General features: G+C 36.8%; 1 protein-coding gene across 5 annotated transcripts in view; it reads left to right on the forward strand.

Annotated features, from left to right (window-relative positions):
- Positions 1-22,088, forward strand: part of EPRS1 (glutamyl-prolyl-tRNA synthetase 1) — a 39,688-nt gene extending 17,600 nt beyond the window's left edge. For 3 of the 5 annotated variants that reach the window (XM_027734239.2, XM_027734240.2, XM_027734245.2), the window contains 22 exons: positions 1,600-1,710; positions 3,379-3,515; positions 4,218-4,425; positions 4,833-4,945; positions 5,538-5,655; positions 5,769-6,140; positions 7,015-7,245; positions 7,909-8,157; positions 8,825-9,055; positions 9,402-9,667; positions 10,819-10,870; positions 11,727-11,936; positions 12,054-12,126; positions 12,913-12,992; positions 13,341-13,442; positions 14,097-14,252; positions 14,371-14,568; positions 14,927-15,100; positions 17,242-17,402; positions 18,586-18,664; positions 21,376-21,440; positions 21,716-22,088. In XM_027734239.2, the coding sequence (XP_027590040.1) occupies positions 1,600-1,710; positions 3,379-3,515; positions 4,218-4,425; positions 4,833-4,945; positions 5,538-5,655; positions 5,769-6,140; positions 7,015-7,245; positions 7,909-8,157; positions 8,825-9,055; positions 9,402-9,667; positions 10,819-10,870; positions 11,727-11,936; positions 12,054-12,126; positions 12,913-12,992; positions 13,341-13,442; positions 14,097-14,252; positions 14,371-14,568; positions 14,927-15,100; positions 17,242-17,402; positions 18,586-18,664; positions 21,376-21,440; positions 21,716-21,866 (3,537 nt within the window). In that variant the 3' untranslated portion in view covers positions 21,867-22,088. The remainder of the gene's footprint in view (positions 1-1,599; positions 1,711-3,378; positions 3,516-4,217; positions 4,426-4,832; positions 4,946-5,537; positions 5,656-5,768; positions 6,141-7,014; positions 7,246-7,908; positions 8,158-8,824; positions 9,056-9,401; positions 9,668-10,818; positions 10,871-11,726; positions 11,937-12,053; positions 12,127-12,912; positions 12,993-13,340; positions 13,443-14,096; positions 14,253-14,370; positions 14,569-14,926; positions 15,101-17,241; positions 17,403-18,585; positions 18,665-21,375; positions 21,441-21,715) is intronic. The other 2 variants (XM_027734243.2, XM_027734244.2) reach the window with 1 other exon arrangement.
- The last annotated feature ends 4,602 nt before the right edge of the window (positions 22,089-26,690 follow it).

The raw sequence follows: 26,690 nt of genomic DNA on the forward strand, positions 1-26,690 counted from the left end.
CTTGGTTTTGCTTAGATAGTAACCAAATCCGTTCATTTAATAGTTTTTGCTTGTCTGGCATGTGTCTTGTATTTCTTCATATATTTTGCATTTTATCTGCTACATACACATAGGTTTATGAATTGGTTCTTTCTGTTGCTGCATAAATACATTTATGGTAACGACTGGTTTGGGGGGAAAAACCCACAATGAACTTCAGGGCTCTTTTTTTTTTAATTGGCTTTTAAACTGAGTTTCTTAGACTCAGCCCCTTGGACAGCACCATAACTTATTAACCAATTTCATTTACATATGTTTTTGCAATCTGCAATATGAACAAAAACAATTAGTTGCTTACAGGTTGCTGAGCTCAAAGACTTCATCAGTGTGAGAGCTCATATTTTATATGTGACACTACTGCCTTTTTAGCATTAGTCATCTGAGGAAGGATTGTGAGTTTTAATAAGTAAAATAAAGAGCCTGGTAATATCACTATAAAATTCAGTCGTTTAATTATCAAAATTATGATATTAAAATTACATAGCACACCTACATTTTGAGATACACACACAAGTGTTTTTTTAAAGTGTGCATCAAACATTTAGGAGTCTGACATCAGTGACTACTAACTTACAAATATGTGACTTCTTTAAAGTGTATCATCATGTCACCTTACTTGCTAATGTCAAGTAATTAGATGCTAAATATTTTTTCAAAAATATAGAAAAATATATAACTGTAGTTTTTCACTTGAGCAGGAATAAACTAAGGGGAAAAAAAGTCACTTCATATTAATAAAAGCAGGTGTTTTCCTTTGTATTAGTTTCCAGTTAAACTGATAGATCTCTGATACTGCTTTTGACCTTAGAGGACTGTTTTACTTGAATTGGGTATATAAGTGCTTTTGAGCCAATACTGGCAAACCAGTATTTCAGGTATGAAGAGTGCTGTGAAAAACTACAGCAGCTGAGTTTGACAAAAGGCAGTAAAAATCCAGGAAGACATTTAAGTGGCACCTTTTTCTTGCCAATCTCATGTTTTAGAAATCCTAATGAAGTCAATGTTACGGTGTTGCCTTATTATAGTATCTAATGTGTCTGTATTAAAATTGCAGACTTAATTGGTGCTTCCTCTATAGCCAAGTCTGTCCCAGATTCTGCTGGAGTACTGACCTGGAAAATAAGTATGGGATCAGGTCTGATGCTGCTGGAAAAAGAACAAACTCCACTGATAAATTACTGCTTTAAATTCAACTACCTAGAGAGAAAGTGTTCCAGATGTAATAGCCTATGTGTGTAGTAAAACTATATCAAAGCATATTTTGATGTCTTCCCTATGAGGCAGTGGGTCATAGTTTTGGTTACTTCAGGTGTCAGTAGTACCCAATTCATAGTTTTTACTCAGAGTATTTTAGTAAAGATTGGAAACTGTGAAGTATTACCACTGTTCTCACTATTCTATAACTTTGGATGAGAGTGATATTAAAGCAAACTTTAAAAAAATGCAGTAACATAAAGAATACCAGTTAATATTCCTTTTTTTGTGGTTAATGTTTTGTACAGCATCTTATTTCTCTGTCAATGTCATATATTCATGATCCACCTCATTTGTTTTCTGTAGGTTATAGACCCAGTAGCACCTCGGTACACTGCTTTACTGAAAGATGCAGTGGTCCCAGTAAATATTCCTGAAGCTCAAGAGGAGATGAAAGAAGTGGCTAAACATCCAAAGGTTCTTGCTTTACTCTCTTAATATTCTGGTATTGCAGATCAGTAAGTTGTAAGTTTGGAAGTACCTTGGCTTGGAGCAGTCAGCAAGGAGAGTCCTGCTTTTACCTTATTCAGACAAGCATGAGATAAACCCAAGGTGTTCTTTTTTTTCCTTAGAATTGTCAAAAACTGGGCAACAAATAAATGTGTTCATTCTTTTAAGATCATGTAGGAAACTGCTTTTGTAAATATGGAGAATGCACACAAAAGGTGCATTGAAAGGCCTCTCTGGGAGTTTTCAGAAGAGTTGAGACATTACAAGTCTGAAGTGCTGCTCAGACTTTTTATTGTTTGATACTATTTTTCACAGAGAAGTTTAAATATAAAATCTTATTCAAGCTTTATGGATATACTACAGTAGACACTGCTTATCCATAACAGTGAGGAATGCAAGAGATGTTTTTTAAATAATTCATAAAATTAGACTTATGTGAAGAAGTGATATATTGGCTTGTTAATTCTACTGTCTCTGGGTTTTGTTTTAATAAGACTTTTACATTTGTATAGCAAATAGTTATTATCAAAGGCTAAGAACTTGCAAATTTGTTACTCTTAGTATCCAGTGAACAGAATAATAATCCGGAAGAAGGGGAGTATGTTACAGATACAATTCTTTTTTGCACTACAATTAACAAAGATGCTTTCCTTTGAGTGTAGCATGTCAAATTGTACTTAGACTTCACTGAAAGCATCTCTTAATTATATATGCACTTACATACACTTACACGGAGAAACAAGTGAATATTGCTGAGGCTTTCCTTTGTTTCTTTGTTTTGATTTTGTTGCTCCAAGTGTTCCTGTAGCCATTTCTTGTAACTGACAGTGGACATCTAGTTTCCCCTCTTCCCCATGGGTGATAACAAGGAAACAGGTTTTGAGCAGGTGCAAGTGAGAACTGCACCTTGAGTTGACCCTTGAGTGACTCTTCAAGGGTCAAAAAGTCTGAAGTTTGGTCAGATGCAAGCTAGCCTATTAAAACTTTGATATTAATAATAAATGCTGCCTCCGGTATATAATGAAATAAATACTGACCAGAAGAAACAAATTGCAAACTCTTGACCAGGTGACAAAGTCCGAACTCACAACTGTCTGCCTTTAAAAAAAAAAGTTTGTCTTGATTGTTGAGATGCTTTAAAGCTGAATATTTTTTAATGTTATAAGTGATATAGTTCTGGTTTCTGTCTTTAAAAATATATGGAAGAAGCTGGAAGAAGCTCCATGTGTATTTCCATATTAATTGTATAAAAAAACAAAAGTGAGAGTTATGAAATTAGTTTTGAAGGGAATTTGCATAGCAAAATGGAAGCATGAGAAAACCTTTGTTTTTACCTGTGAGATCTTAAAGATGTATAGACCTTATGGAAAAGGGATATGCTATCAGTGGTGCTGGAGCTAGTATTTGATAGAAGATAGGATTTTTTCTAGTGTACTGTCAGAGGAATGCATGCAACACCTGTGAACAAGAAACTAGAGAGTTGTGGAAGAATACTGTAGCTCTGCATTACTTTTATTGTCCATCTTCTATCTTCATCTGTCTCCTATCATAAATAAAAGTGTTCTAGCATTGCATTAGCTTTAGTCAGCTTATATAATAACAATCTATCCTTTGAAATTAAATCATCATTCACAGAATGCCGATGTTGGGTTGAAACCTGTGTGGTACAGCTCCAGAGTCCTGATCGAGGGCGCAGATGCAGAGACCCTGACAGAGGGAGAGGTTGTTACATTCATAAATTGGGGCAATATTATCATCACCAAATTAAACAGGTAACCTGATTAGTGGGAGATGAAATTAAATTTTTATTTACAGCTTTTTGTTGATTTTTCTTTTAATAGGAAGCTTATAACAATAAAATATTAATGGTTGCTCATATATGTCCATCCCATGATTCTGTATATAGATCTCTGCTTTGAAATATGCCACAAAGCTGCATTTTAGCATAAAGTGTATTTTACTGCAGATTCAAGTCTGAAATCACCAGTCAGCCCTGATACTGCATGTCCCTCTCATTTCCGTGGTAATATTTCCACCGTGAAACAGTTTTTTCAGACAGAAAAAAACCATCCGGAATTTTAACAACTTTTACCCTGTAACAAATCCTGCTTTTGCATACTAAGGAACCAAACCTGTCAGTGTCAGTTGCAGAGCTGTTGAGGTGCTGAAGGAGACGTTAATGTCATCACAGCATCCTTGAAATGGTTATGTTGAGACAGTGGCAGAGTGGGGTGAGTTGGGATGTTGAACATAAATATGTAAAGATTTTTTCCTGTGCTTTTCACTCTATATTGATATTTAAGAAAACAAAACTAAAGGAAAACTTCAGGAGTGAATACACTCTTTCATTTTCAACATCTCACTTCAAAAATGAACTCTGAACCTTGTTTTTCAGTGAATCTATTCACTGAAATCTGTAGCATTGAATCAGAACTGATCGTTTAGGCTTTCCTCTTATTACTGTTTTCCTGTAGAAATTCAAGTGGAAAAATTGTGTCCATCAATGCCAAGTTGAATTTGGATAATAAGGACTTCAAAAAAACAACTAAGATAACTTGGTTAGCAGAAACTCCACGTGCACCCCTCATCCCAACTGTCTGTGTTAATTATGAGCATCTGATCACTAAACCAGTTTTAGGCAAGGATGAAGACTTCAAGCAATATATCAACCGAAATAGCAAGGTAAGTTATCTTTCTGTCCCCTTTAATTCCACAAACCTTGGTGTTTGGTGGTTTTTTGGTTTTTTTTTAAACGTTCAGTGTTTCTAGTTGGATTAATTTGTCAAGCAAGTAAATCATGTGCTGGTGTATCTAGTTTCCGTTTAACCTCTCATAATTTCAAAATTAAAATTTGACTCGCATTTTCTCAAGTGTTACCTGACTTTCACACCTCTGGGACCAATAGTTTGAGTTTTTGTCTTGATACATTCTTATGATGTGGCATTTTCTTGCTAGTACTTGTTCAGCTGCCCTTGGAGTTAACTGACATTTTAGTACTTCCAAAATGAGAAAACCACTACTATCCTTCTACAGCTCTGCTGTTTTTTGTGCTCTGTTAGACATGGACTGATTTGTTTTAACACTTACAGCAAGAAGAACTGATGTTGGGTGATCCTTGCCTTAGAGACTTAAAAAAAGGAGACATCATCCAACTTCAGAGGAGAGGATTCTTTATTTGTGATCAGCCCTATGAGCCAGTGAGGTAAGCTACCTAAGAATGGCCTAAACAGACATCATAGAATTTGCTTTAGCTTGCTGTGTTTTAGTGTTTTCACACGCACATTGGCAAGAGTAATGTTGTCTGCAAATATTTTCCCCCTCACCATGACCTTTCTGTGGAGTATTTCTGTGGACAGGCTTTTGGCTTGTATGTTCCTGCCTTTTCAAACTGTCTTAAGCCAAGTACATGGCACTTTTGGTGCACCCCACCTAACTTTGACTTCCTTGTGATTTGAAGTACAAGAATTAAGGAACAGTGCTACAGAACAAAACAGGCATTTTCCCAATTAGAGCATGCACATAGTATTGTACACTTCTTTAGCAAGCTATCAAACATCTACACTGCAAGTAATAACATAAGCATATATATTAATATTATAAAATAAAATGGTACATAAGAGGAATCAGTGCAGATCCCCATTTATGTAACTTTGGGTAACTACAGTTGTGTACAAAGGTAAACTTAAAGTTGTGCGTGAGCATCTCCTAGGAAGAGTAGAACATATGTTTCAATAAAGGTTAATGTGTACGTTGTATTTCCTTTATTGTTGTGTTTTCTATAAATCCTCTTATAGTCCCTACAGCTGTAAGGATGCTCCGTGCATTTTGATTTACATCCCTGATGGACACACTAAGGAAATGCCAACATCTGGGTCAAAAGAGAAGGCCAAAGCTGAAACTGCAAAGAAAGAGGTAAACTTGTGGTTTAGAAAAGTGCCATAAAATGTATTACTGTACATCTATTTCTGTACCAGATTATCATGCTGAATACTTGGCTTTCTTTTTCTTTTTTTTTTTTTTTCAAGGCTAGTTCAGCTATAAAAGGAAAATCTGCTCCACTTGTTGGTCACACCTCTACTCCAACCTGTAGTGTATCTGAAGGTCACCTGATCATTTACAACAGAGTGTCTGCACAGGGTGATATAGTTCGTGACTTGAAAGCTAAGAAGGCAGCAAAGGAAGATATTGATAAAGCTGTGAAACAATTGCTGGCCTTGAAAGCAGAATACAAAGAAAAGACAGGCCAGGAGTATAAGCCTGGAAATCCTCCAGTGTCCATACCTGCACAGTCGTCAAAGCTTGAGACCTCTGGTACCCTGGACAGTAAAGCTCTGTATGATAAAGTAGCAGCACAAGGAGAAGTGGTCCGAAAACTGAAAGCTGAGAAAGCATCTAAGGTGGCTGATTTTTTTTGGTCTGGGTTTCCATAGCCCATAGTTCTCTGTTTGTGGAAGTGAACGGGTGCTTGTGGATCCAGGTTTTCATAGTGATCATTGTTTGGACTGGGCTCTGTTCTGTCAAGACTCATGTTTTCCAATACTTACTTCTTCAGTTAGATTTGTATGACAGTTTGTGTTAATATTCATAAAGATACACGTGAGTTTCCCTATTTCTTAGACTGCTGTTCTGAAATATGGACAGGATTCATCCCACAGCATGAGTTGATTAAGTATCCAGATCTGGTCCTTGGAGTTAAAATGCCCTGCAACATTTATTTGTTTATTTAACTCAGTATGGTCAAGTCATGTGACTTCATAGGATTGACTTGTTGCTATTTGGACCTTAAAAAACCAAAGCCCCAAAATCAGAAAGGAAAAGAAAGGTCCAAATACTACAAATATTTTTGAGACATCTTCCCCTCTGGAATGGAGCATAGAAAATGTAGCTATTAGCTGTGTTCTTTCTATTCTTTCTAATGCAGAAGAAGAAAAGGTAGAAAATAACACACTGTGCCTGGTGGTTGAATAATGTTAATAGTAGTGTCTTGGTGACACCATAAAATCTAAATAAATGGGAAGATCTAAACTAATTTATTGTTATAATTTTACTTAGGACAGTGAAGGCTGTATATTACATAGTTGGAATTACTTTATTAAAATAGGAAAGTAGTAGGGAAAACTTCTCTGAACAACTCTACTAAATAGTTAAGAAAATGGAATAGGTGTGCATAAACTGCATGTCTTTTCATGAAAGTTTTTATGCTACACTTGAGAGTCTTATGTCTCTATATCTTTCTTCCTCCCTCTTTCTGCCCCTTCCTTTCTCTTTCAGGATGAGATAGGTGCTGCTGTGGAAGTCCTTTTATCCCTAAAGGCAGCATATAAACAGCAGACAGGCCAGGAGTACAAACCTGGAAACCCACCTGTGGTCTTTGTCCCTCCTCAGCCTTCTCCTGTTTCTACTCTTCCGTCCCCATGTCCAGTAGACAGCAAGTCTCTGTACAACAAAGTAGCTGAACAAGGCGAAGTGGTCCGCAGGCTGAAATCGGAGAAAGCCTCAAAGGTGTACTAGCTGTGGATACTTCTGAGTGCAACAGTATCTTCAGTTTAGGCTAAAACCTAACTGCAAGTTTTGTGAAACTCCAGGAGCAAAATATAAACAAGTTCTGTGAAGTACTTTCCCAAGTTCTCCTGAGCTGATGATATGGCTGACTGCATGAGTTCTGTGATAGTGCATGGAAAATAAGTAACTTCTTTTTTTAGTGATACATGATAAGTGAAGCAGAAGAAAGGCAGTAACTTAAAAAAGACTGTAACTCGAAGCCAGAATGGTGATAATAAATTAGGGACTTATTTGATTGTGACCAAAGAACCATTCTTTATTCAGAGTCTGAGTATTTGCTGCCATTCTCCAGTGTACAACTCATGGACTGCTGTAACTGGAGGGGTCTAAGCCACCTAAATGGGAGGCTTTCAAGGGCACAGAAATCAGCCCCTACATATACTGCCTGGTTCAGTCCTTTGATGTACAACTTGTAGGTGTTCTGCCTAAAAAGTTTTACCACAAAACTCAATAATGGCAACTTATACTAGCAAGATAGCTCTAGAAGTTTTATTACAACAGCTGTGTTAGTGCCATTCTGGTAAAGACTGTGTTAGCTATTGTATTATGTCTCTCTTATTTCTACCTTTATCTGCAACTGCTGTTTTTTCTTTCTTGCTTCAGGAAAAAATAGATGAGGCTGTGAAAATTCTTTTAAGCCTAAAAGCAGAATATAAACAAAAGACAGGTCAAGAGTACAAGCCTGGAAATCCACCTTCAGCTCCTCCTTGTATATCTTCTACTGCACTTCCATCTTCTGTATGCTGCAGTAACTTGGCAACCTGTAGCTTAGTGGATGGGAAAGCACTTTATGATAATGTAGCTCAACAAGGGGAAGTGGTACGCAGGCTCAAAGCAGAGAAAGCTTCCAAGGTATAATAGTAATGTGAGAGTAAGCAATTGTAATTCTTACCACATTTCGCCACTGGAGGGAAATCTTTCACCAAATGATGTTCGAACTCCCCTGTGTCCAGGTCATGCGTGGTCTGATAAGGCCAAACAAGACTATGCTGATGTTGGATACTTTCTTGACTCTGAGGTGTAGAAAGTCAAGCTTAACCTCTCATGTCTAGATGAATAGGCACAAGCATGGCAGATGCCAACCTTGCAGAACTTTTTAATGTATTTTACTTTTTCTTGCTATATTTGAGACAAGTGACTAAAAAAGTATCTAGTGCGCTGCAACAATAGCGAGACTGTTCTAAACTTCACAAAACATCATCAGTGATGATTTGTTGTCTTGCTTTGGTTTTGTTGTGTTTTTTTAAAGATCTTTTTTGAAAGAGGTTTTTGTATTTTTAATGTAAGTTCTGCTGCAATTTTTAACAGGCTATACTGGCCGTATGGGCTGTGGGAATATTCTGATACAATGTGACAGCTCTCAAAAACACTCCTATTGCTTGGGGAAGAGTTCTCCACTTATTATAAAACACTGTTTATTGCTAGGTGGAAATTTTATTTTCATAGCCTGAAAATCAATGCTTCTTGTCAGTTCTCTTTAATTCTCACCAATACATCTTGCTGTTTCTCCCCCATATAGGACCAAATAGATGAAGCAGTAAAACTCCTCCTCTCTCTAAAAGCTGACTACAAGGAAAAGACTGGGCAGGAGTACAAGCCAGGACATCCACCAGCAGCTCAAGGGGCTTTGCCTCAGGCACCAAACACAGTACCCAGTGGTCCAGACACTCCCGAAGCTAAAGCCCTTTTTAGCAAAGTAGCTCTTCAAGGAGATGAAGTTAGGAAATTAAAAGCAGAAAAAGCAGATAAGGTAAGAACATACATACTGTAATACAAGAATGTAATATATGTATTTAAATCTAAAAGTGTATTTGAAATTCAGCGTGATTATGGGAAGTAGAAATGTACATTTAGAATAGGTAGCATTTGAATTATGAGATCTGAAACATACTTTTAAAATCAGTCCTCTCAGATGTAGTCCTTAAAATGTTAACACATGGAAGTTAAGTACTGGCTTTTGCAGATTTTTACCTCAACACTCTGTAAATGTCCATGATGCCATATATAGTTTGGTTTTTTGGTGGGCTAGAGCCATGTTATTCCTGTGATTTCTCTATAAATTTCTTTTTTTTTCTTTTTTTTTTTTCCTCTGCAAGGAAAAGATAGATGTAGCTGTTAAGGAACTTCTTCAGTTGAAGGCCCAGTATAAGTCTGTTGCAGGAGTTGACTATAAACCAGTTTCTGCTAGTGGTGTAGATGACAAAGACAAGAAGAAGAAAGAGAAAGAGAACAAGTCCGAAAAGCAGAGTAAGCAACAGAAGCAAAATGATGGCCCTAAAAAAGAACCTTTGCAAGGACAGAGTGGTAATGAGCGTTCCTCAGATGGATCAGGAGAGGGTCAAGGCCCCAAGAAACAAACAAGGTAAAGATGCAGTCTTAAATCTTATTTGATAGAAACTTCAACTGTTTACCTCTATTCAGATTTAGAGTTTCACAGGTGTCTCATTTCACTGAAAAATGTGGACATCTGCAAAATAACTGTGTTCATAGTTAGGATTAAGCCAAAAGCAAGTTACCAAAGTTTATTTAGTGTCAGCTGTGCCTCAGCATCCTATACTGTTACTGTCATTGAGAACTTGCTGTGCTTCATTATTTGCTTCTACAAATGTGCTGCTGTGTCTTGCTCAGTATAATCCCTGGCGAAAAAACACAAACCCTTGTACCAGGGTTTTCAGAATATTTTTTGTCAGGACCTTGAAAAGTATAGCCCAACCCAGAGCAAGGCACTGCTGGTGGTGGTGGTGGAACTTTTCAGTGATGATTGCTTTGCATTCCCTCTCCTGCTTCCATCCTGAAAGTTTAGAGGTCTTTCTACAGCATATATTATGTATCACTATGTATTTCCTGTTTCATATACATAAATCACATATTAGAGGCAGAGACGTGGTTATTTTGTATAGAAATTATGCCAGAAAAATATATTTTTCACCCTTAAAACTTCTCTGTTTGTAGAAATATTGAAACTTTACTTCTACTACTGTCATTTGAGTTTGGTGAGTTTAACCTTCTTTAGCGTCTTGTAGTTTTTTGATTGTAGTGTCAGTTTTCTATCTTGAACAGTGTGACTGATATTCACATGAATGGTAAATTCAAGTTGCATATCTTCCTGAAAGTGTAGCCACTGTCTAGGTAAGAAGTTTTAAAATAAGGAGTAAAACAGCTTACACACAGGTCTGGTTAGTCTTAAGTTCTTACTGGAGGAGATTGGATTTTTTAATGCATCATTGTGAGATTCTTTGATACAACCACGGTGAGAATTAGAAGGGTTCAAGCAGTAGTAAAGAAACTATTTTTTATTAAATATTCTTGTTAGCCAAGGTAAGGAAACACTAACAATTCCTCTCACCAAAAGTTAGCTTTATAAAATAAAACTAAAATATTCTGGTTCATGGCCCTCTTTTTCTGACCCTCCTCCACCCTACACCTGCTTCCCCCCCAAAAAAAAAAGGATTAGGATAAATTTCACTGGTAAATGCTGTACAACACAAATCTGGTTCTTTTCTAATACCATAGGTTGGGTCTAGAAGTTAAAAAAGAAGAAAATCTTTCAGAGTGGTTCTCTCAGGTAAGTGCATATCAGTTTAATTATTTAATTCTGTTATAAATCAAGGTCTGTTTTGAATTTATATCTTATATTTATGGTTTTGGGTTGTTGTTTTTTTTTAAGACACAGCAAAGTACTTTCCCTTTTGTATGTCTTACATTGCTATCATGGTCTAAATAGAAGTGCCTGGATTAAAGAGCTGAATAAATTTAGGAAGCTGTAAAAAGGAAGAGTCAACCACCCCACTCCATATATATAATAAATATATATGATTTTCTTAATTCATACCTGAATTCCTCTTCCCATTAAGAGTGTAAAACTTCAGTGAAGTGATAGGAATTTCACAGACTTGGGAGTTTTATTTCAGCTCAAGGTGATGCATAATAAAAGTTAGAATCTGTTGATACTGAATGAGTTTTCTGGCTTGTGAGATTCAAAACAACTGGAGTAGAAATGATTAGTTTAGATTAGTCTGCTTAGGAGAGATTGTAACTAGGTATCAGTGGTCTGTACATTGTCTCTCAGTAGTATAATTTTTGCACAAGGAATAAAAATCTCTTCAGACATGAGTTAGAGACATTTCTTACGAAAGTGCAGTTTTTTGGTTCCTGGAAATTAGCTTTAGTCTCTTACTTGGATTCAAAAAATTCAGGTTTAGTTAAGTGTTTACATTATTCAGATCTATTATTAAACTTAATGTTCCTGATTAACTTTCTCTAGATAATACAAGCATCTTAAAGTATGTCTTAGTTGCTCACTTTCTGAGCACAAATACTTTTGAATAGCAGACTTCTCTTAAACTGCATGCCACACACTTGAATTACTGAGCGTTCTTTGTATAAACTGAAACTTCAGTATCCAAATGATCTTTTGAAAGGTGATCACAAAAGCAGAGATGATTGAATACTATGATGTGAGTGGCTGTTATGTTCTTCGTCCTTGGGCTCATGCTATTTGGGAAGCTATCAGAGACTTCTTCGATGCAGAGATCAAGAAACTTGGAGTGGAAAACTGTTACTTCCCCATGTTTGTGTCCCAGGCTGCCTTAGAGACAGAGAAGTCTCATATTTCTGACTTTGCTCCTGAGGTATGCTTTAAAAATTTGTTTTAATCTGACTGTAAGAAAACCCAGCCACCTAGTCTGCAGCTGAATATGAAAGTTGGGTTTGGGTTTTGTTTTTTTTTTTTTCTTTCTTTCTTTTAGGTTGCTTGGGTCACAAGATCTGGGAAAACAGAACTGGCTGAACCAATTGCTATACGTCCCACTAGTGAAACAGGTAGGCCTCTTTTCATGTAGTTTGGCTGTAAAGAGAGCAGTTACAGGTATAGCGTAGCTGATAGACAAGAGTCCCTTTTGAAAAGTGGAAAACCCCATTTTTTTAGAATGTTTTCTGTAATTCCTTATAAAAATTTCCTCATTTTCCTGCTGCTTACAGGAACTCTCACAACTATACATTCCCTTAAATAGACTTATTAAGGAAATGCACAGTTTGGGAATTTTTTTCATTAATATCCTGGAGACTGACTTGCTTTGTCTGAAAAATGTATTTGCTTTTTGGTTTAGAGTATAAGAAAAATTCTTCAACTGATAATTCTCTCCAGTTTTGCATATATTTTGACTATAGTTGTGAAACGAGCCTTTACTAAAATGTCCTCTGAGTAATTTAAGGAAGCATTTTAAAACCTGAGGCTGGATGACTTCCTACTTGAGTCAGGTCTAGTAAGGCATCCTGAAATCGTGAGGTCAGTGAATTCCTATTTGTGAACTCAGATGTATTTACATATTATAAGCCAGTGACTCAAAATTGGTGTCATTAAATAATAAGCTTGGGGTTGTACTTTAACCAGCAGCAAGGAAGCAATTTTGCAGAGACTCAGGATGGAAGTGAAAGTACTCCTTTGAAAATATTATGTATTAGGACAAAAAATGTGTTTTAAAGGAAATTAAACATAAAAACATAGTTCTCAAGAGCAGAGGGTGTTAAGTTTGCATGTATTAAAAGGAAAGGTTTGACATAAATGTCTGGGTTGTGCAGAGACTCAAAGCTGCTTTCTTTTTACAGTCATGTATCCTTCCTATGCCAAGTGGGTGCAGTCACACAGGGATCTTCCTATCAAGCTGAATCAGTGGTGCAGTGTTGTGGTATGTGTGCACACGATTCCTGGGTATCATTATTATGGTTATGTTATCGTAAGTACACTGTAAGAGAATTATTTTATGTGGACTTGGTATGGTGATACTGATCACAGCACATAGTTCAAGACAAAAGTGTTAATGTGCTTTATATGATTTGTTTTTCTCACTGTTTCTAATAAAACATTGTTTATCAATGTATACTGTTGATTATATTAAGTAGAAATCTGTGAATAGTTGACTTTTTATCTTTATTGAGAACTTTCTAGCACTTGCTTATAATCATTATTTTTAACAACAATTTGACACTTCAGTGTTAATCATAGTGTTCAATTTTTTTTATTTCTGCCCCTCCAGCGTTGGGAGTTCAAACATCCCCAACCCTTCCTTCGCACTCGTGAGTTCCTTTGGCAAGAGGGTCATACAGCATTTGCAACATATGAAGAAGCAGCAGAGGAGGTAAAAAACAATGCACTGGTGCTTTTGCTTTCAGGAAATTACCTTACTCCATAGCAACACAAACAGATCTTTTACTGTGACCACATAGAAATCTCTCTTCTTTTCTTTGGACCCCTTGTGAAAAATGCAAAGTATACTCGAACCCATTTTTTTCTCAAATGTAACCCATGTCTGAAACTTTAGTCTCTACAAACAATATGGGGATTTTGAAGAGTGATATAGAGAGTGCTTTCCTTAAAAATTATTTTCCTTAAAAATGAATTTTTCTTAAAAATCTAAATAATGCATTCACATGTCAAGTGCTGGAAGTTTTAACATTTTCTTTGCCCACAAGACAGCTGTTTCATTGAGTGTCATGACATATCTTTATTTAGCAGATGTTCAGACTCTTAGGTGAAAACTAGAAGTCAGTATAACCATTGGACTGGCATTTCTGCTGTGACTCTTCTTGAAGTTTTCTATCATGATTTATAGTTGTCGCTATTTGATTCATAGAAAATAACATCCAAATATTAAAGTAATTGATTAGTTTTTAAATACAGTCTTGAGAAAATGTTAAATTTTTAAGATTTCAGACTCTGTCATGTAAAACTATTTCATGATGTAACAAATGCAAAATACTGAGTAATTCTTAAGAGAGTACATTCATCATAGGTGTTGCAGATACTTGAGCTGTATGCTCAAGTGTATGAAGATCTCCTAGCAATACCTGTTGTGAAAGGAAGGAAGACAGAGAAGGAGAAATTTGCTGGGGGTGATTATACAACCACTTTAGAGGCATTTATATCTGCCAGTGGAAGAGCTATCCAGGTATTTATCTATTAAAATAATTTTTTTTCAATGAACACAGGAAGGTGAAAGATTTAAACCGATGCTTGATAGACTTAACTTTCCATTGAGTAGAATTTTCTGTGTGCATCTGTTTTAGGGAGCAACATCACATCACCTAGGACAGAATTTCTCAAAGATGTTTGAAATTGTATTTGAAGATCCCAAGAAACCAGGAGAAAAACAGTTTGCTTATCAGAATTCCTGGGGCCTTACAACTCGAACTATCGGTGTAATGACAATGATTCATGGAGATAACATGGGATTGGTACTCCCACCTCGTGTAGCCTGTATTCAGGTGTGTAAAAATGCCTTAAACTACCATTTTGTTTCCTTTCTTGTCTTGTAATTCAGGAGCATTTCATATTGAGCAGCTGGAAGACTTAACATGGGATAGGAGCTGATTACAGAGTGTGCTGTATAAAGTTTAATACAAATCATCAGGGAACTTGCAGTGAACAAGTCCCCTTTGATAGTCCATCCATTTAAAATAATGTTATCTGTATTGTTTGTATGAAAAGGGAAATGCATCCTTTATTTCTGAGAACTTGAAGGAAATTACTGGAATATAGGGCCACAATATTGGTTTTAATTTTTTCTAATAACTAGGAGCTAATTTTTTTATGAAGTAAAGTACATGTCATGTTTTCTTGCAGGTTGTGATTATTCCCTGTGGCATCACAAATTCCCTTTCTGAAGAGGACAGAGGGGCTCTGTTGAAGAAATGTAATGAGTATTGTAGTAGGCTGCTTAGTGTTAAAATTCGTGTCCGGGCTGATTTACGAGACAACTACTCACCTGGTTGGAAGTTCAACCACTGGGAACTTAAGGTACATTTCTTTCCAGGAGGTGTTTTGAAGCCTATGTATGGGGTATATATACAAGATATGTTACATGTGCCTTGTATTCTGTAGGCAGATATTTTCTCTAAATGAAGAATTACTGCCTGATAATCAGTGATCACTTTCATTAATAAATGAAGAAAAGATATTTTCTGAGACTTGTTCTGTTTGTGAGGATTTACATGTCAGTAAATTAATATTATAAATTACTTGCATGTTTAAAAATTTATACTAGTACTTAAGTGTCTCCAGGCTCACAGCAGTGCCTTCTGTGCACACAGTGGAGCAGAGAAGACAGACCTGGACAGCATCAACAAAGAAAGGAGCAATTTTTTATTTTTTTTTCAAAATTGCCATGTTCCCCTCATATAGCAGTTGAGAGGAAAAGTTCTGCTTCTTCAAATATAAGAGGCTTTTATAAAACAAAATTAGTGACCAGAATGAAACAGTGGTAGTAATGGTAATTAGAAATTGAATGATGTGTTGTGATGTTATGGGATATTGTATTTTTGTTCTGAATTTAAAGTTAGTTTCGATATATTAATTTTTAGTGTAAGAGGATTGAAGCTAACCAAGTTGTTCAAAGTTCCCATTTTGTCCAACTCTCTTCCCTTGATGTAGCTTATTTTTTTTTTAAAGGGATTTCTAATACCATGAATCCATGTTGGAAGACTTTATAAATTAAATTAGGTTTATCAGAGAGGCATGGTATGGGGCAAACTTGATGTTTTTTATAAAATCTACTAATGTGTCCAACATGATACATAAACTGCATCTTCACGCTCATTGCAGGCACAGTACACTCATTTTATTGAGTGTATAAGAATTTCATAAGGTAAGAAACACAAAGGTGCTGGAATAAAAAGTACAGGAATTAACTGGAAAATATTTTGCCTTATGTACTTTTCAGCTTAACAGATTTCTAATGTTACTTCCTAAAAGAACCAAGTTATTGGTACTTCGTTTATAATGTCTGGTATTAGTTCTGTTACTTTCTTTGGAAATTTTCCTGAGAGATCATTAGGCATTCTTCTTTCACTGGAAAGTACCTAATACTTTCCTGTAAGTTTTAATTATGGAGACAGCTTTTTGTGTGTCATAAATTAGAATGTTCTGTTTAAATTGCTGTTTAATAACAGTTCTGAATGGCTTTTTATATAGCTTTGTAGTAGGAGTAGATACCTCACCCTTCAAATAGATTTTACTACATCATTCACCTTTTTAACATAAATAAGGTGGGAGGGCAGGGGAAGTATAGGGAATCATTTGGAAGCTGTGAACTTGAAGCAAATGCAAAGCACACACAGAAAGCTTGGGTACAGGTTTTGATTCTCCTGTTCACCTCTTGAATAGTTTTAACTTATAAGTTTACTGATTCAATTTCCCCTGGGTAGGGCAGGAAGAATCCCCCAAAATGTATTTGCATTTACTTTCTTCGTTTTCTGTGAAGAAATGTGTACAGGTTGCAATACATGTTAGGATATAGAGACAGTAAGTTATACTCAGTGGACTCTTTACTTATTAGTAAAATGGAGACTCTTTTTATCTGATGGTATCTGGGAGATGAGAAATTACGTGGTTCTATCACCAAAGTTTATGAAGCATAAAAGCTTTGCTAAGGTAGTTATCTGTTTGTAGTCAAAGGTTCTATGCAAATAATGTTGATATTAGGGCTATTGCTATTTGCTGTTAATACAGTTGAAAGTGGTCTGTGAAAACAGAATTGAAATGTATTACTGGATGAGCAAGAACATAATTACTATAAAAGACTTAACAGTTCAGACTTCATAAACCTGATTTGCAATATCTGGGATAACTGTCTTAGGGCACCATCAGTTGTGTTTCAGTATTACTTTAATGTTGGCACGAATGCAGTCTCGAAGGTAGTGAAGCAAGGTAATGCACAAGTGAAGAGAGTGTGGATGGGAAAGAGAAAAATTACATAAAAGCTGTGGAATACATGGTAATTTATTTTTTTTCCAGAGAAACTTAAATGTGTAAAATGATTCCATGTTAAGACTGGTCTTAAAAAACCAAACAAAATATTACTCACACAGAGAGAGAGAGAGAAAATGAACTCTCCTGAATATTAGTTCTTCATCATAACTTCTGATTTTTTTTTCATGAAGGGTGTTCCAGTCAGGGTTGAAGTGGGACCACGAGACATGAAGAGCCAACAGTTTGTAGCTGTTAGAAGAGACACAGGACAGAAGCTGACCTTGTCTGAACATGAAGCAGAAGATAAACTGAAGCAGATTTTGGAGGAGATCCATGCTAACCTTTACAACAGGTAAATTGAGAGGTACAGTGAGTGGCTATGCTAATCACAGATGCACTTTACCTGTCAGAAGAATTTCTGATGTTGTTGGTTTATCTGTGAAGACAGACAGGTTAGGCACTTCTTTCTGTTTGTGACATATAATTTTTCTGCCTCTTAAACTTCTTCACATACAGTGATAGAAGTTTCCTGTTGTTCTCATGAACTTATTTTAAAAAATACTTCTGTGAATTCATGTGAAGTATTAATAAACACATACACCATAAATAGTTCATGGAACAGTGTTGTCCCAGTGAAGTGTCTGGAGTACAAGTCTTATGAGGAGCAGCTGAGGGAGCTGGGGGTGTTCAGCCTGGAGAAAAGGAGGCTCAGGGGAGACCTCATCACTCTCTACAACTCCCTGAAAGGAGGTTGTAGCTGGGTGTGGGTCAGGCTCTTCTACCAGCTGACAAGTGATAGGATAAGAGGAAATAGTCTCAAGTTGAACTGGAGGAGGTTTAGAATGAATGTTGGGAAAGTTTCTCCACTGAAAAGGTGGTCAAGCATTGGAACAGCATGCCCAGCAAAGTAATGGAATCACCGTTCATGGTAGTGTCCAAGAAACTTCAGTAGTTGAAGTTCTGTGTTCAAAAGTGTATTTTAAGACTCTATTGACTTCCATAGGATTGTTTTCTTGTAAGCAATGAAATGCTTTTGGAACTGTTATTTGCCCTTACTGCGTATGCCAGAATCCCTCACTTCTGTCTCTGCAAATTGTTGTTCATAGCTGCACTGAAAAGAACAGGGTGCTGATGCACATTTTCTTCTGTGGTTATCAAAGTTGTTTACAGGCAGAATATTTTTACCTAGTTAAAAACCATTTTGTGATTTAGATTTAGAACATAATTTAAAAAGAAAAGTGTACCTCTGTGATATTTATTTCTATCTACATCTGGTTAGTGTTGAACTGACATGCACAACAGTGTGAATTAACATGGTGAAAAGTGCAGCAGCTTGGAGAATACTCCATCAGCAATTAATCAAAATTTTAGCACTTTGGGAAGCAGTAGAAAGACATAAACTGATTAGGAAGACTCTGATGAATCTATAATTGTTCTTGTAACTTTTTGTTTTGACTGACTCTGAAAACTTAATTTGGCCAGTGACATTATGTGCATGAATCTGCCCTGACTCAATTTTTTTTGCCTTTTCTTAGAGCCTCTGAGGACCTAAAAAGTCATATGGTGGTGGCCGATAATATGGAGGACTTTCAAAAAGAGCTTGATTCAGGAAAGGTAAGGAAATCTACTACTTCTAATGCTGTGCCTCCACACACTTTGTATCCCTTACAAATAATCAGGGGCTAGAAATTTCAAAGCTTATATATAAATGCTACTGTCATTTTTATGGGACTCCCCCCTTACAAGCGGGTGAAGCCTCTCCTGTAAAGCTGCACAAAAATAAATTACCTTTACCAAAATTTGTGATACATGCTACTTTCTTCTCTTGCTAAAATATGGTATTTACTGAATACAGTGTTCGCGTTACCACCGTTCAAAATGTAGTCCTGTGCCAGAGGTGACAGGGGGTCTTGAAGTGACTTACAGTGTTGCAATTTGGTAATTTGCATATAAAATGTGATGTTTTTATCAGAATGTGCTTTTCAGAGGGATTGATGTAGACATTTTATTTGGGTTACAATAACCTTACTGTCATTATTCTAATTCCAACAGTGGCAAAACACTTATTAAGTCTCATAATAAAGTCCAAGTAAGAGTTTAAAGTACGATCTATTTACGTCAAAGAGGTTTTACCTTTATGACCCCTGAGTAGAAGCCATTGGGTTCATTAAGAGTTACTGCAAGTCAGAAACCTCCTTGGGATGATAGTAAGAATAACCCATCATGTGGATGGTTGAACTTTACTGATCTAGACATCTGTGGGAAAGTACTGAAGTTTAGATGAGAGGTGAAGTCTTTAGTACAGAATTGAGCTACTGTTTCTTTTTCAGGGATGCACTGACAGAATTTTTTAACCCTGAAATTCTGTCACAGACCAACTTGTGAAATTGTTGATGTATTTAAAGTGTTCAAGTGGTAGGATCCCCAGCATAAGTCATTAAGGTTGTGTATTTTATAAAGTGAGATCGGGGGTTTTGTTTACCAGTTAGATCTACTCTGAAAATTTCTGATGAAAAATGCATGAGTGCCAAGAATTCACAAGTACTTATTCCTGGTTAGGCTTGACCTTCCGTCACACTATTTTCTTACATTTCTATTGCCCTTAAATTCAATTTAGAACAAGATTTAAAGGAATAATGATGAACTTCAGAGGAGGGGCTGATTTAGCATGCTTATGAAGCCAAGGATACAGATGTCTTAAATGTCATTCTGTGCATAGGTGCTATAATAGTAGTACTGCCTTATTTTCCTCCACAAAACTAAACACAAGTCTTTAGTCTTTATTTAACAAATAATTGTGCTCTGCAGAGATGTTTAGCTAGTATTACCGCTCTCATGTGTCATGATTTCAAGATGTGTCATCACATATCTTTCATCTCTGAATTAAACAAGCACTCTGAAACGATGATTGACTGCCTTCAAATATTTTTACTTTCCAAGTTGGATACTCTGACCATTATGGTCCTTGGGTTATACAAGTTTATTATAATCAGCATATCTGAATTGAAGAAAATTGAAAAGATATGTCATTTTGTGTTTGTTTCACTCTCGACCTATATATGTTATATGAACAAAATTTATAGCACTCTGTTAACACTAGCTACTGTTTAATAGGAAAATTTGTAAGCTGACATGCCCCTGTTTAATTCCTGTTGCTGTTTTTCCCTTAGTGGAGTTGCAGACTCTTAGCTCTTTAAAAATGAGGACTGTTTCTGTGTTCTTTTAAGTTTCGTGCAAAGTCAATTGAAACTCAAAGGGTAATTACACAGATATTTAAGCAATTTCATTTCACTAACAAAAGATTAATGCAAGAACAGTGTAGTAGAGTGGTAATAGTTCCCTTTTTCAGTTGCAAGAAAGGGAAGCTATAAAGTGAAGTCTATTAATAAAGGTGTATACACCAGTTAATGGCAAATTGAGAATTTTGCAGTAAGAATGTAAATTTGGTGAAAGACATAGTGAATAAACCTTATTCACAGTTTGGATAGAATTAAAATGAGATTCTGAAGACTGAATTTAGTATCTGGTGTTACCCTCAGCTATCAGCATTACTTGAGTGTTCAAACGTGTGTAGGGGGTGTCTTTTTAACAATAATGCTACTTCTTAGTAGCAAACTGAATTTTCTCTCTGAAAGTCCATTAAAAATGAAAAAAAAAATCAGTAAAACTGAATATAACGGTTGGGAAAAGAGATTTGCTACAATAGCTAAGAGTATTACTAAGAGGAGTGTATAACATTAGCATTTCAACTTTACTTTCTTGATTTTCCTCAATTAAACTAACTGAAGGAAACAGCAGGAAACCACCCCCACACTCCCAAGAAAAATGTGCTGTTGGCAATTCTGTTTTCTTAAAATACGTACATATAAAATTGTCTTGCTCAGAAAAAAATGAAAATTCATAGAAATGGAATTAAAATGGAAACTTTGTTAGGATGGCACTGTCTTGCGGTGTGTAAGCGAACATTTGTTCTGCAGTTTGAAAATATGAAACTTTTCCTAAACAAAAGAAATGGAACATTTCAGGGGAAAACTGTTTATACTTTCCTCAGAAGGAAGATGTATTGGGTTAAAAAAAATCGATTTAAATTTAAATGCTACTTTGGGTTTGTGTATGTTTTTCCATGCTGCACTAGGAGGGATGACTGTGCTTATCTATTTCTTTGATGAAAAAGAGCTATTAAAATTTAGTTGTAACAATTGGAACTTTTCCCAATTTGAGTGTATATGAGATCTGAAGGTTTAGGAATCTTCCAGAGACAAAGATGATTTTTTTTAGATGTATAACTGTTGGATTTTTTTTCTCCCCTCCTCTCTTCCCTTCAGATTGTACAAATCCCTTTTTGTGGGGAAATTGAGTGCGAGGATTGGATCAAGAAGACCACTGCCAGGTAAAATATAAGTGTAACTGAACTGGAAAGTATCTACCAAGATCAAAATCAGGATGTTTTGATTATAAAACAGGAATGCAAAGTGCCTCTGGGTGTAACACATACAGTTCTCGGCTTTGACTGTTACTTTCCTGCATAATTCAATATGTTTACTTCCCTTGGTTCTGGAACTTTCAAATTAATTACTGTGATTTTAAGATTTTATGTATAATACACCTTATTGCACCTTTATTTTTCAATAAAAGTATTTATTTATGAATATACTTTTATTTCAGGGATCAAGATCTTGAGCCTGGTGCCCCTTCCATGGGAGCAAAAAGCCTCTGCATACCTTTCCAGCCTCTCCGTGAACTCCAGCGTGGAGAAAGATGTGTGTGCGGCAAAAACCCTGCCAAGTTTTACACCCTATTTGGTCGTAGTTACTAAATTATTAGAGAAAGAACCTTCCTCTTTATCTGTGAATTGAACTTTTTTTAATAAGACTGAAATAGCCCCTTAAACTTTAATCGGTTTTGTGACTTTTTACATAATTCAAAGACAAAGCCATAAACCATAACCCCCCACCCCAATTGTCAATCTTAGGCTAGCAGTAATTCACAGACTTTTCTGTAAACATCTCTAATAATAAACATGTATTGTGAGCTGTAATATGCTGTGGTGGTTTTTGCTGTGTTGCTCGGGGGGAAGGAATAGGTACCATTTGCTCATGTCTTTTTTCTGTTTTGGTACATGTGGTTTTTTGTACATTGAGAAAATTCCTGAAAGATTGGAGAGAATGTCATAAACACTACAGTTCAGTTTAGCATGCTACGTCTACTTTATAGGAAAAAATCTTTTAACTTTGCCTTCAGATCTTTCAATTTTCATAGAGACTTGCTGCTAACCTGTAGGTATGGTAAATACTACCCTTTTTGCAAACTCCTTCTGGAGTCAGGTGTTTCAAGGAATATTTTCATAGAAACATAGAATGGTTTGGGTTGGAAGGGACCTTAAAAATCATCTAGTTCTAGCCCACCTGCCCTGGGTGGGGACACCTTCCATTAGACCAGGTTACTCAGAACCCCATCCAGCCTGGTCTTGAACACCTCTGGGAATGGGGAGTCCAGGACTTCTCTGGGCAACCCGTTCCAGTGCCTCACCACCTTCATAGTAAAGAATTTCTTCCTAATATCTAATCTGAACCTACCCTATTTCAGTTTAAAGCCATTCCCTCTTGTCCTATCACTACCTGCTCATGTAAAATGTCCCTCTCCAGCTTTGTTGTAGGCTCCCTTGGGGTACTGAAAGATACTTTGAGGTCTATCTGCAGACTTGTCTTCTCCAAGCTGAACAACCCCAATTCTCTCAACCTGTCCTCACAGGAGAGGTACTCCAGCCCTCTGAGCATTTTTGTGGCCTTCTCTTGACTCTCTCCATGTCGGTCTTTTGTTGGGGACCCCAGAGCTGGATGCAGTACTCCAGGTGGGATCTCGCAAGAGCAGATGTAGAGGGGAGAATCACCTCCCAAATTTTCACCCCATTGTAAAACAAGTTTGAAAGGCTTTCTTAGATTAAATACCACATTTTTAGCATGATGCAGGTGGATGCCATTTCTTCCAGATATTTTGCAAAGCTTGTTTCTCTTATTTTATAAACTGGCCCTTATAGCTGTCTGAGAGTGACACTGCAAAGGCAGAGGTAATGCAGAGAGAGATATTTTCCATGCTAAATATTTTAGGCTGTGATTGTGTCTACAGCATTTCATAAAATCTTCTTTGCTTTTCCTGTACTTGCTAAGTGTTGCTTTAGCAGAGGAGGCTGGATGTCACAGAGTTATGAAATTATTTTAAAAATAACATTGCTTCCACTTTGGGCACAAGATTGGCTTTAAAAAAAAAAAAAAGATAGCCCTGGCACAAAATAACTTTTGGAAGACATATGCATAATATATTAGGGTTTTTTCTCCTATATGGTTTTAAGGCTGTCTATATAAACCCCTTTCCCTGAAAATTGTTGAGTAAAAACCTGGCAATTAGAAAGTTGGACTAGTAAGATCCTCCCCCAACTCTTACTGGGACAATACTCAGTGGCTGCCTGTTCCAAACCCCTACTTTTATGTAGTAGCCATAGACTGAAGCATACAGGAGACTTACAGAATGCTATTCCCAGATCTTCACCCCCCTCTGCTTTTCAAAAGCATGCAAAATATTTGCTTTTGCCCAGATTCCTGTGGTCAGCCTTCCTGGTCGAAATTTTGAACATTAAATTTGAACCAGTGGCCTGTCCAGTTTAGGATCATGCACCTTGTGATAATACCCCAATTTTCCCACAGAAAAGTACAAAAATGGTTAAATATTTCAGATCAGCTTGATCAGAGCGCTTGAACACTTAGAAATTCTCTGTAATATTCCTTATGTGATGGTTAGTCTTGAAGAGTTTGCTTCAGTTGCATCTTAAGATCAGTGCACGCATTCATCTTTGGTTTCAGTTGACAAACCAGAGGAGTGGCCCTAAAGGGCTATTCTATTGTGGTGGAGGTCTCTCCTGGGATGCTGCCTCTAATGCTGGCTGGGATTGTACTTTGAGAAAGAGGGTGAATAGTAACACCAGAGTGATGTTTTCACAGCCTGAAATGACGGGTAAGAGTAGCCTTTAGAGGGATTGCCATGGCAGCTCTCTAGTGCTGGGGAAGGGGAAAGGCAGCAACCCTCAGCTTCAATGTCTGCAGGTGTAAGAGACAGGAGTGTACCAAGGTTTTTTGACAGAGCAAACCAGATTTCTAAGAGTAGATGGGCTCTTTCAGCTCCCATTGAAATGCTCTAGAACACCCATATTTTTAAAATGAGTGGAAGCTGTTAAAGCTCAGAACAAAAGAAAGGCAAAACTAAATGCAGCCTCTAACAGTGCTGCAGCCTTATCACTTTGAACAAACAACCAGCCTTCAACCAGTTGATCAAATTCATGAGTAAACATGTTGACACACTGTTCTTAGAAGTGAGTTGCTCTGAACCTACAGATGGGTTGGTTTGAAGCCAGAGATTTCACGGAAGGCCAGCCTTTGTTTTTTCTTTTGTTTTTCCCTTACTTTTCCCAAACATGTTTCTTCCTGGCCATAGTAAGTGCCTGGAATGTGGATGACTCAAGTGCAGATCTCCCTGTGATTATCTTCCACAGGGAGGCTAATGTTTGCCTGGGAGAGATAATGTTCATGTCAAGTATCCTTTCAACCAAAGCACAATCTGAGTTATTTGTGAAGCATTATAGAAAAAAACTTTCAGACTCTTAATAGGTTGTCTGTTAGAAAAATAGGTGTATGAATTGGAATAATACACCACTGTTGATTAAATAATACTGTTTTATGTTAATAATTGAATTGCAAATTTCGTGATGTTCCTTAGTTCTTGTATATTGATAAATTTGGGTTGAATAGTAAGGGGGAATGTAAGGGAACTGCCTTAACATGGTGTTAGCAGCTCCTTATTAAAAAATAGAGCACAGGTGAGCAAAGGAAGTGCTTCATTTAGCTCTTGTTTTGGTAATCTCAACCTTGTGTAAGGCAGGAATTTCGAGACCTCTGAACTTTGACCTTTGACTGTTCCCATTGAAAGGAGAATAACTTGAAAAAAAATTCTCACTTTTCATGCTCTGTAGTTAAGATAATAAAATAAATAGTTAAACATCACTTTAATACAAGAAGGAAAAAACTACCATAGAAATAGCTGGAATAGAAGTAGTAACACAGGTGGGACACGATGAAGAGGAATAAATACCAGTTTTCAATTTTATAATTAGTTCTACTAATTCACCCTTCCAGGGTTAATAATGGTGTTCTTAAAGTGAAGGGGAGGGAAACCTCCAAGTTGCAGCTGCACTGTGTAGGTAGACAAATGACTAGATGTTAAAAAATTACATGTATTGACAGTCAAGGCTTCTAACAAACTGGACTTTAAACATAAATATTTTGGCAGTTGAAACCCTGTGAGCAAAAACCCAGATGAAAATTGGGGGTGGGTGTTTGAGTTTTTAATGTAAAGTTAATTCACCTTGGGAAGTGTGAGGTCAGCAGGGACAGTTGGTTAGCTCAGGTTATCAGTATTATTATCTTATCTCTCCAGGGCTGTACTGCATGTAATTTTCTTCCGTTTTGACTGTGTATGTATGTACAAAGATGGGCATTTTAAACAAAAAGCTGGACCACAAGCTTTTCAGGAAGGCACGTGGTCTTATGGCCCATATTGCCTAGTGTGCTACAGATTTTCTTCGCTGCAGTTTCTGAGTATGTGTTAACTATCAGGAGCTCAAGAGACACTACAATGAGGGACAAAAAATGTTACTGCTTCAGGATATTACTCTGTTCCAGAAATGGCACAAAGTACAAGCAAGGACTTCAGCAGCTCTTATTTCCCCCTTAATTTCTGGTTGTGCTTTCCCCAACTCTGACTTTTCTGTGTAAGCCTATGAGGCTTACTTTGGGATTTTGAGATAGGCAGGGTTTTCTAAATGGGAAATAAACAATGTGGTTTATTGTTAAGCCTCAGCTTCCATGTGTACTGGCTGTTTGTTTAGCAAATAGCCTCCAAATTTTCTCCATTTCCATGGGCAATGTTAAAACATGACAAAGAACAAGAAGTTGAATAGTTGTTGTACTAGGTTGCTAAAATGAAAGATGAATTCAGTTGTCTTTGAAGCTTGCTCTATGTGTGACATCTTCAGTGACTCTCACAGGTTTAGCATGTTCTTACAAATAATGTCCACTCAACATGGATTTAAAATGTCTTCTTACATAGGTATGTAGTAAGATTTTTTTTCAGTATTAAAATTACTGCCAACAGAAATGGCAGAAACAAACATGAGAGGAGAGTTTTGTGCAAAAGAGAGGCCTTGTCTAACCACTTAAAATTCTGAGCCACCTTCTTATGCTCTCGGCCTTATTCAGTTTTTTAGGACACTGCCACTGAGTAGAGTAGCAAGTGCTGGTGCTCCCAGTAGTCTCCCTTGGCTCATTTTTGGTTTTGTAGGAAAAAAAGCCTCCTGAGGGTGGAACACCTGCAGGACTGGAGCCCTCAGGCTGCCTTCACATGACAAATCTTGCTAAAGTGCCCTTTAAACTGATTTATTGCTTTACTGCTTCCTATAAAAGTGGCTCCCACATGTGAGCAGCACTGACAGATAAAGGGCAGAATCACAGGCAGTGAGTTGCTCCTCACGCAGCTCTGTCTTGCTGAACCTGGGAGTGAGGGGAAGAGAGCAGCAGAAATGGGCCGCTACTCG

The sequence above is a fragment of the Pipra filicauda genome, unplaced genomic scaffold (assembly GCF_003945595.2).
Source record: "Pipra filicauda isolate LSUMZ 115617 unplaced genomic scaffold, ASM394559v2 scaffold147_size4022426_pilon, whole genome shotgun sequence".
Taxonomy (NCBI): Eukaryota; Metazoa; Chordata; class Aves; order Passeriformes; family Pipridae; genus Pipra; species Pipra filicauda.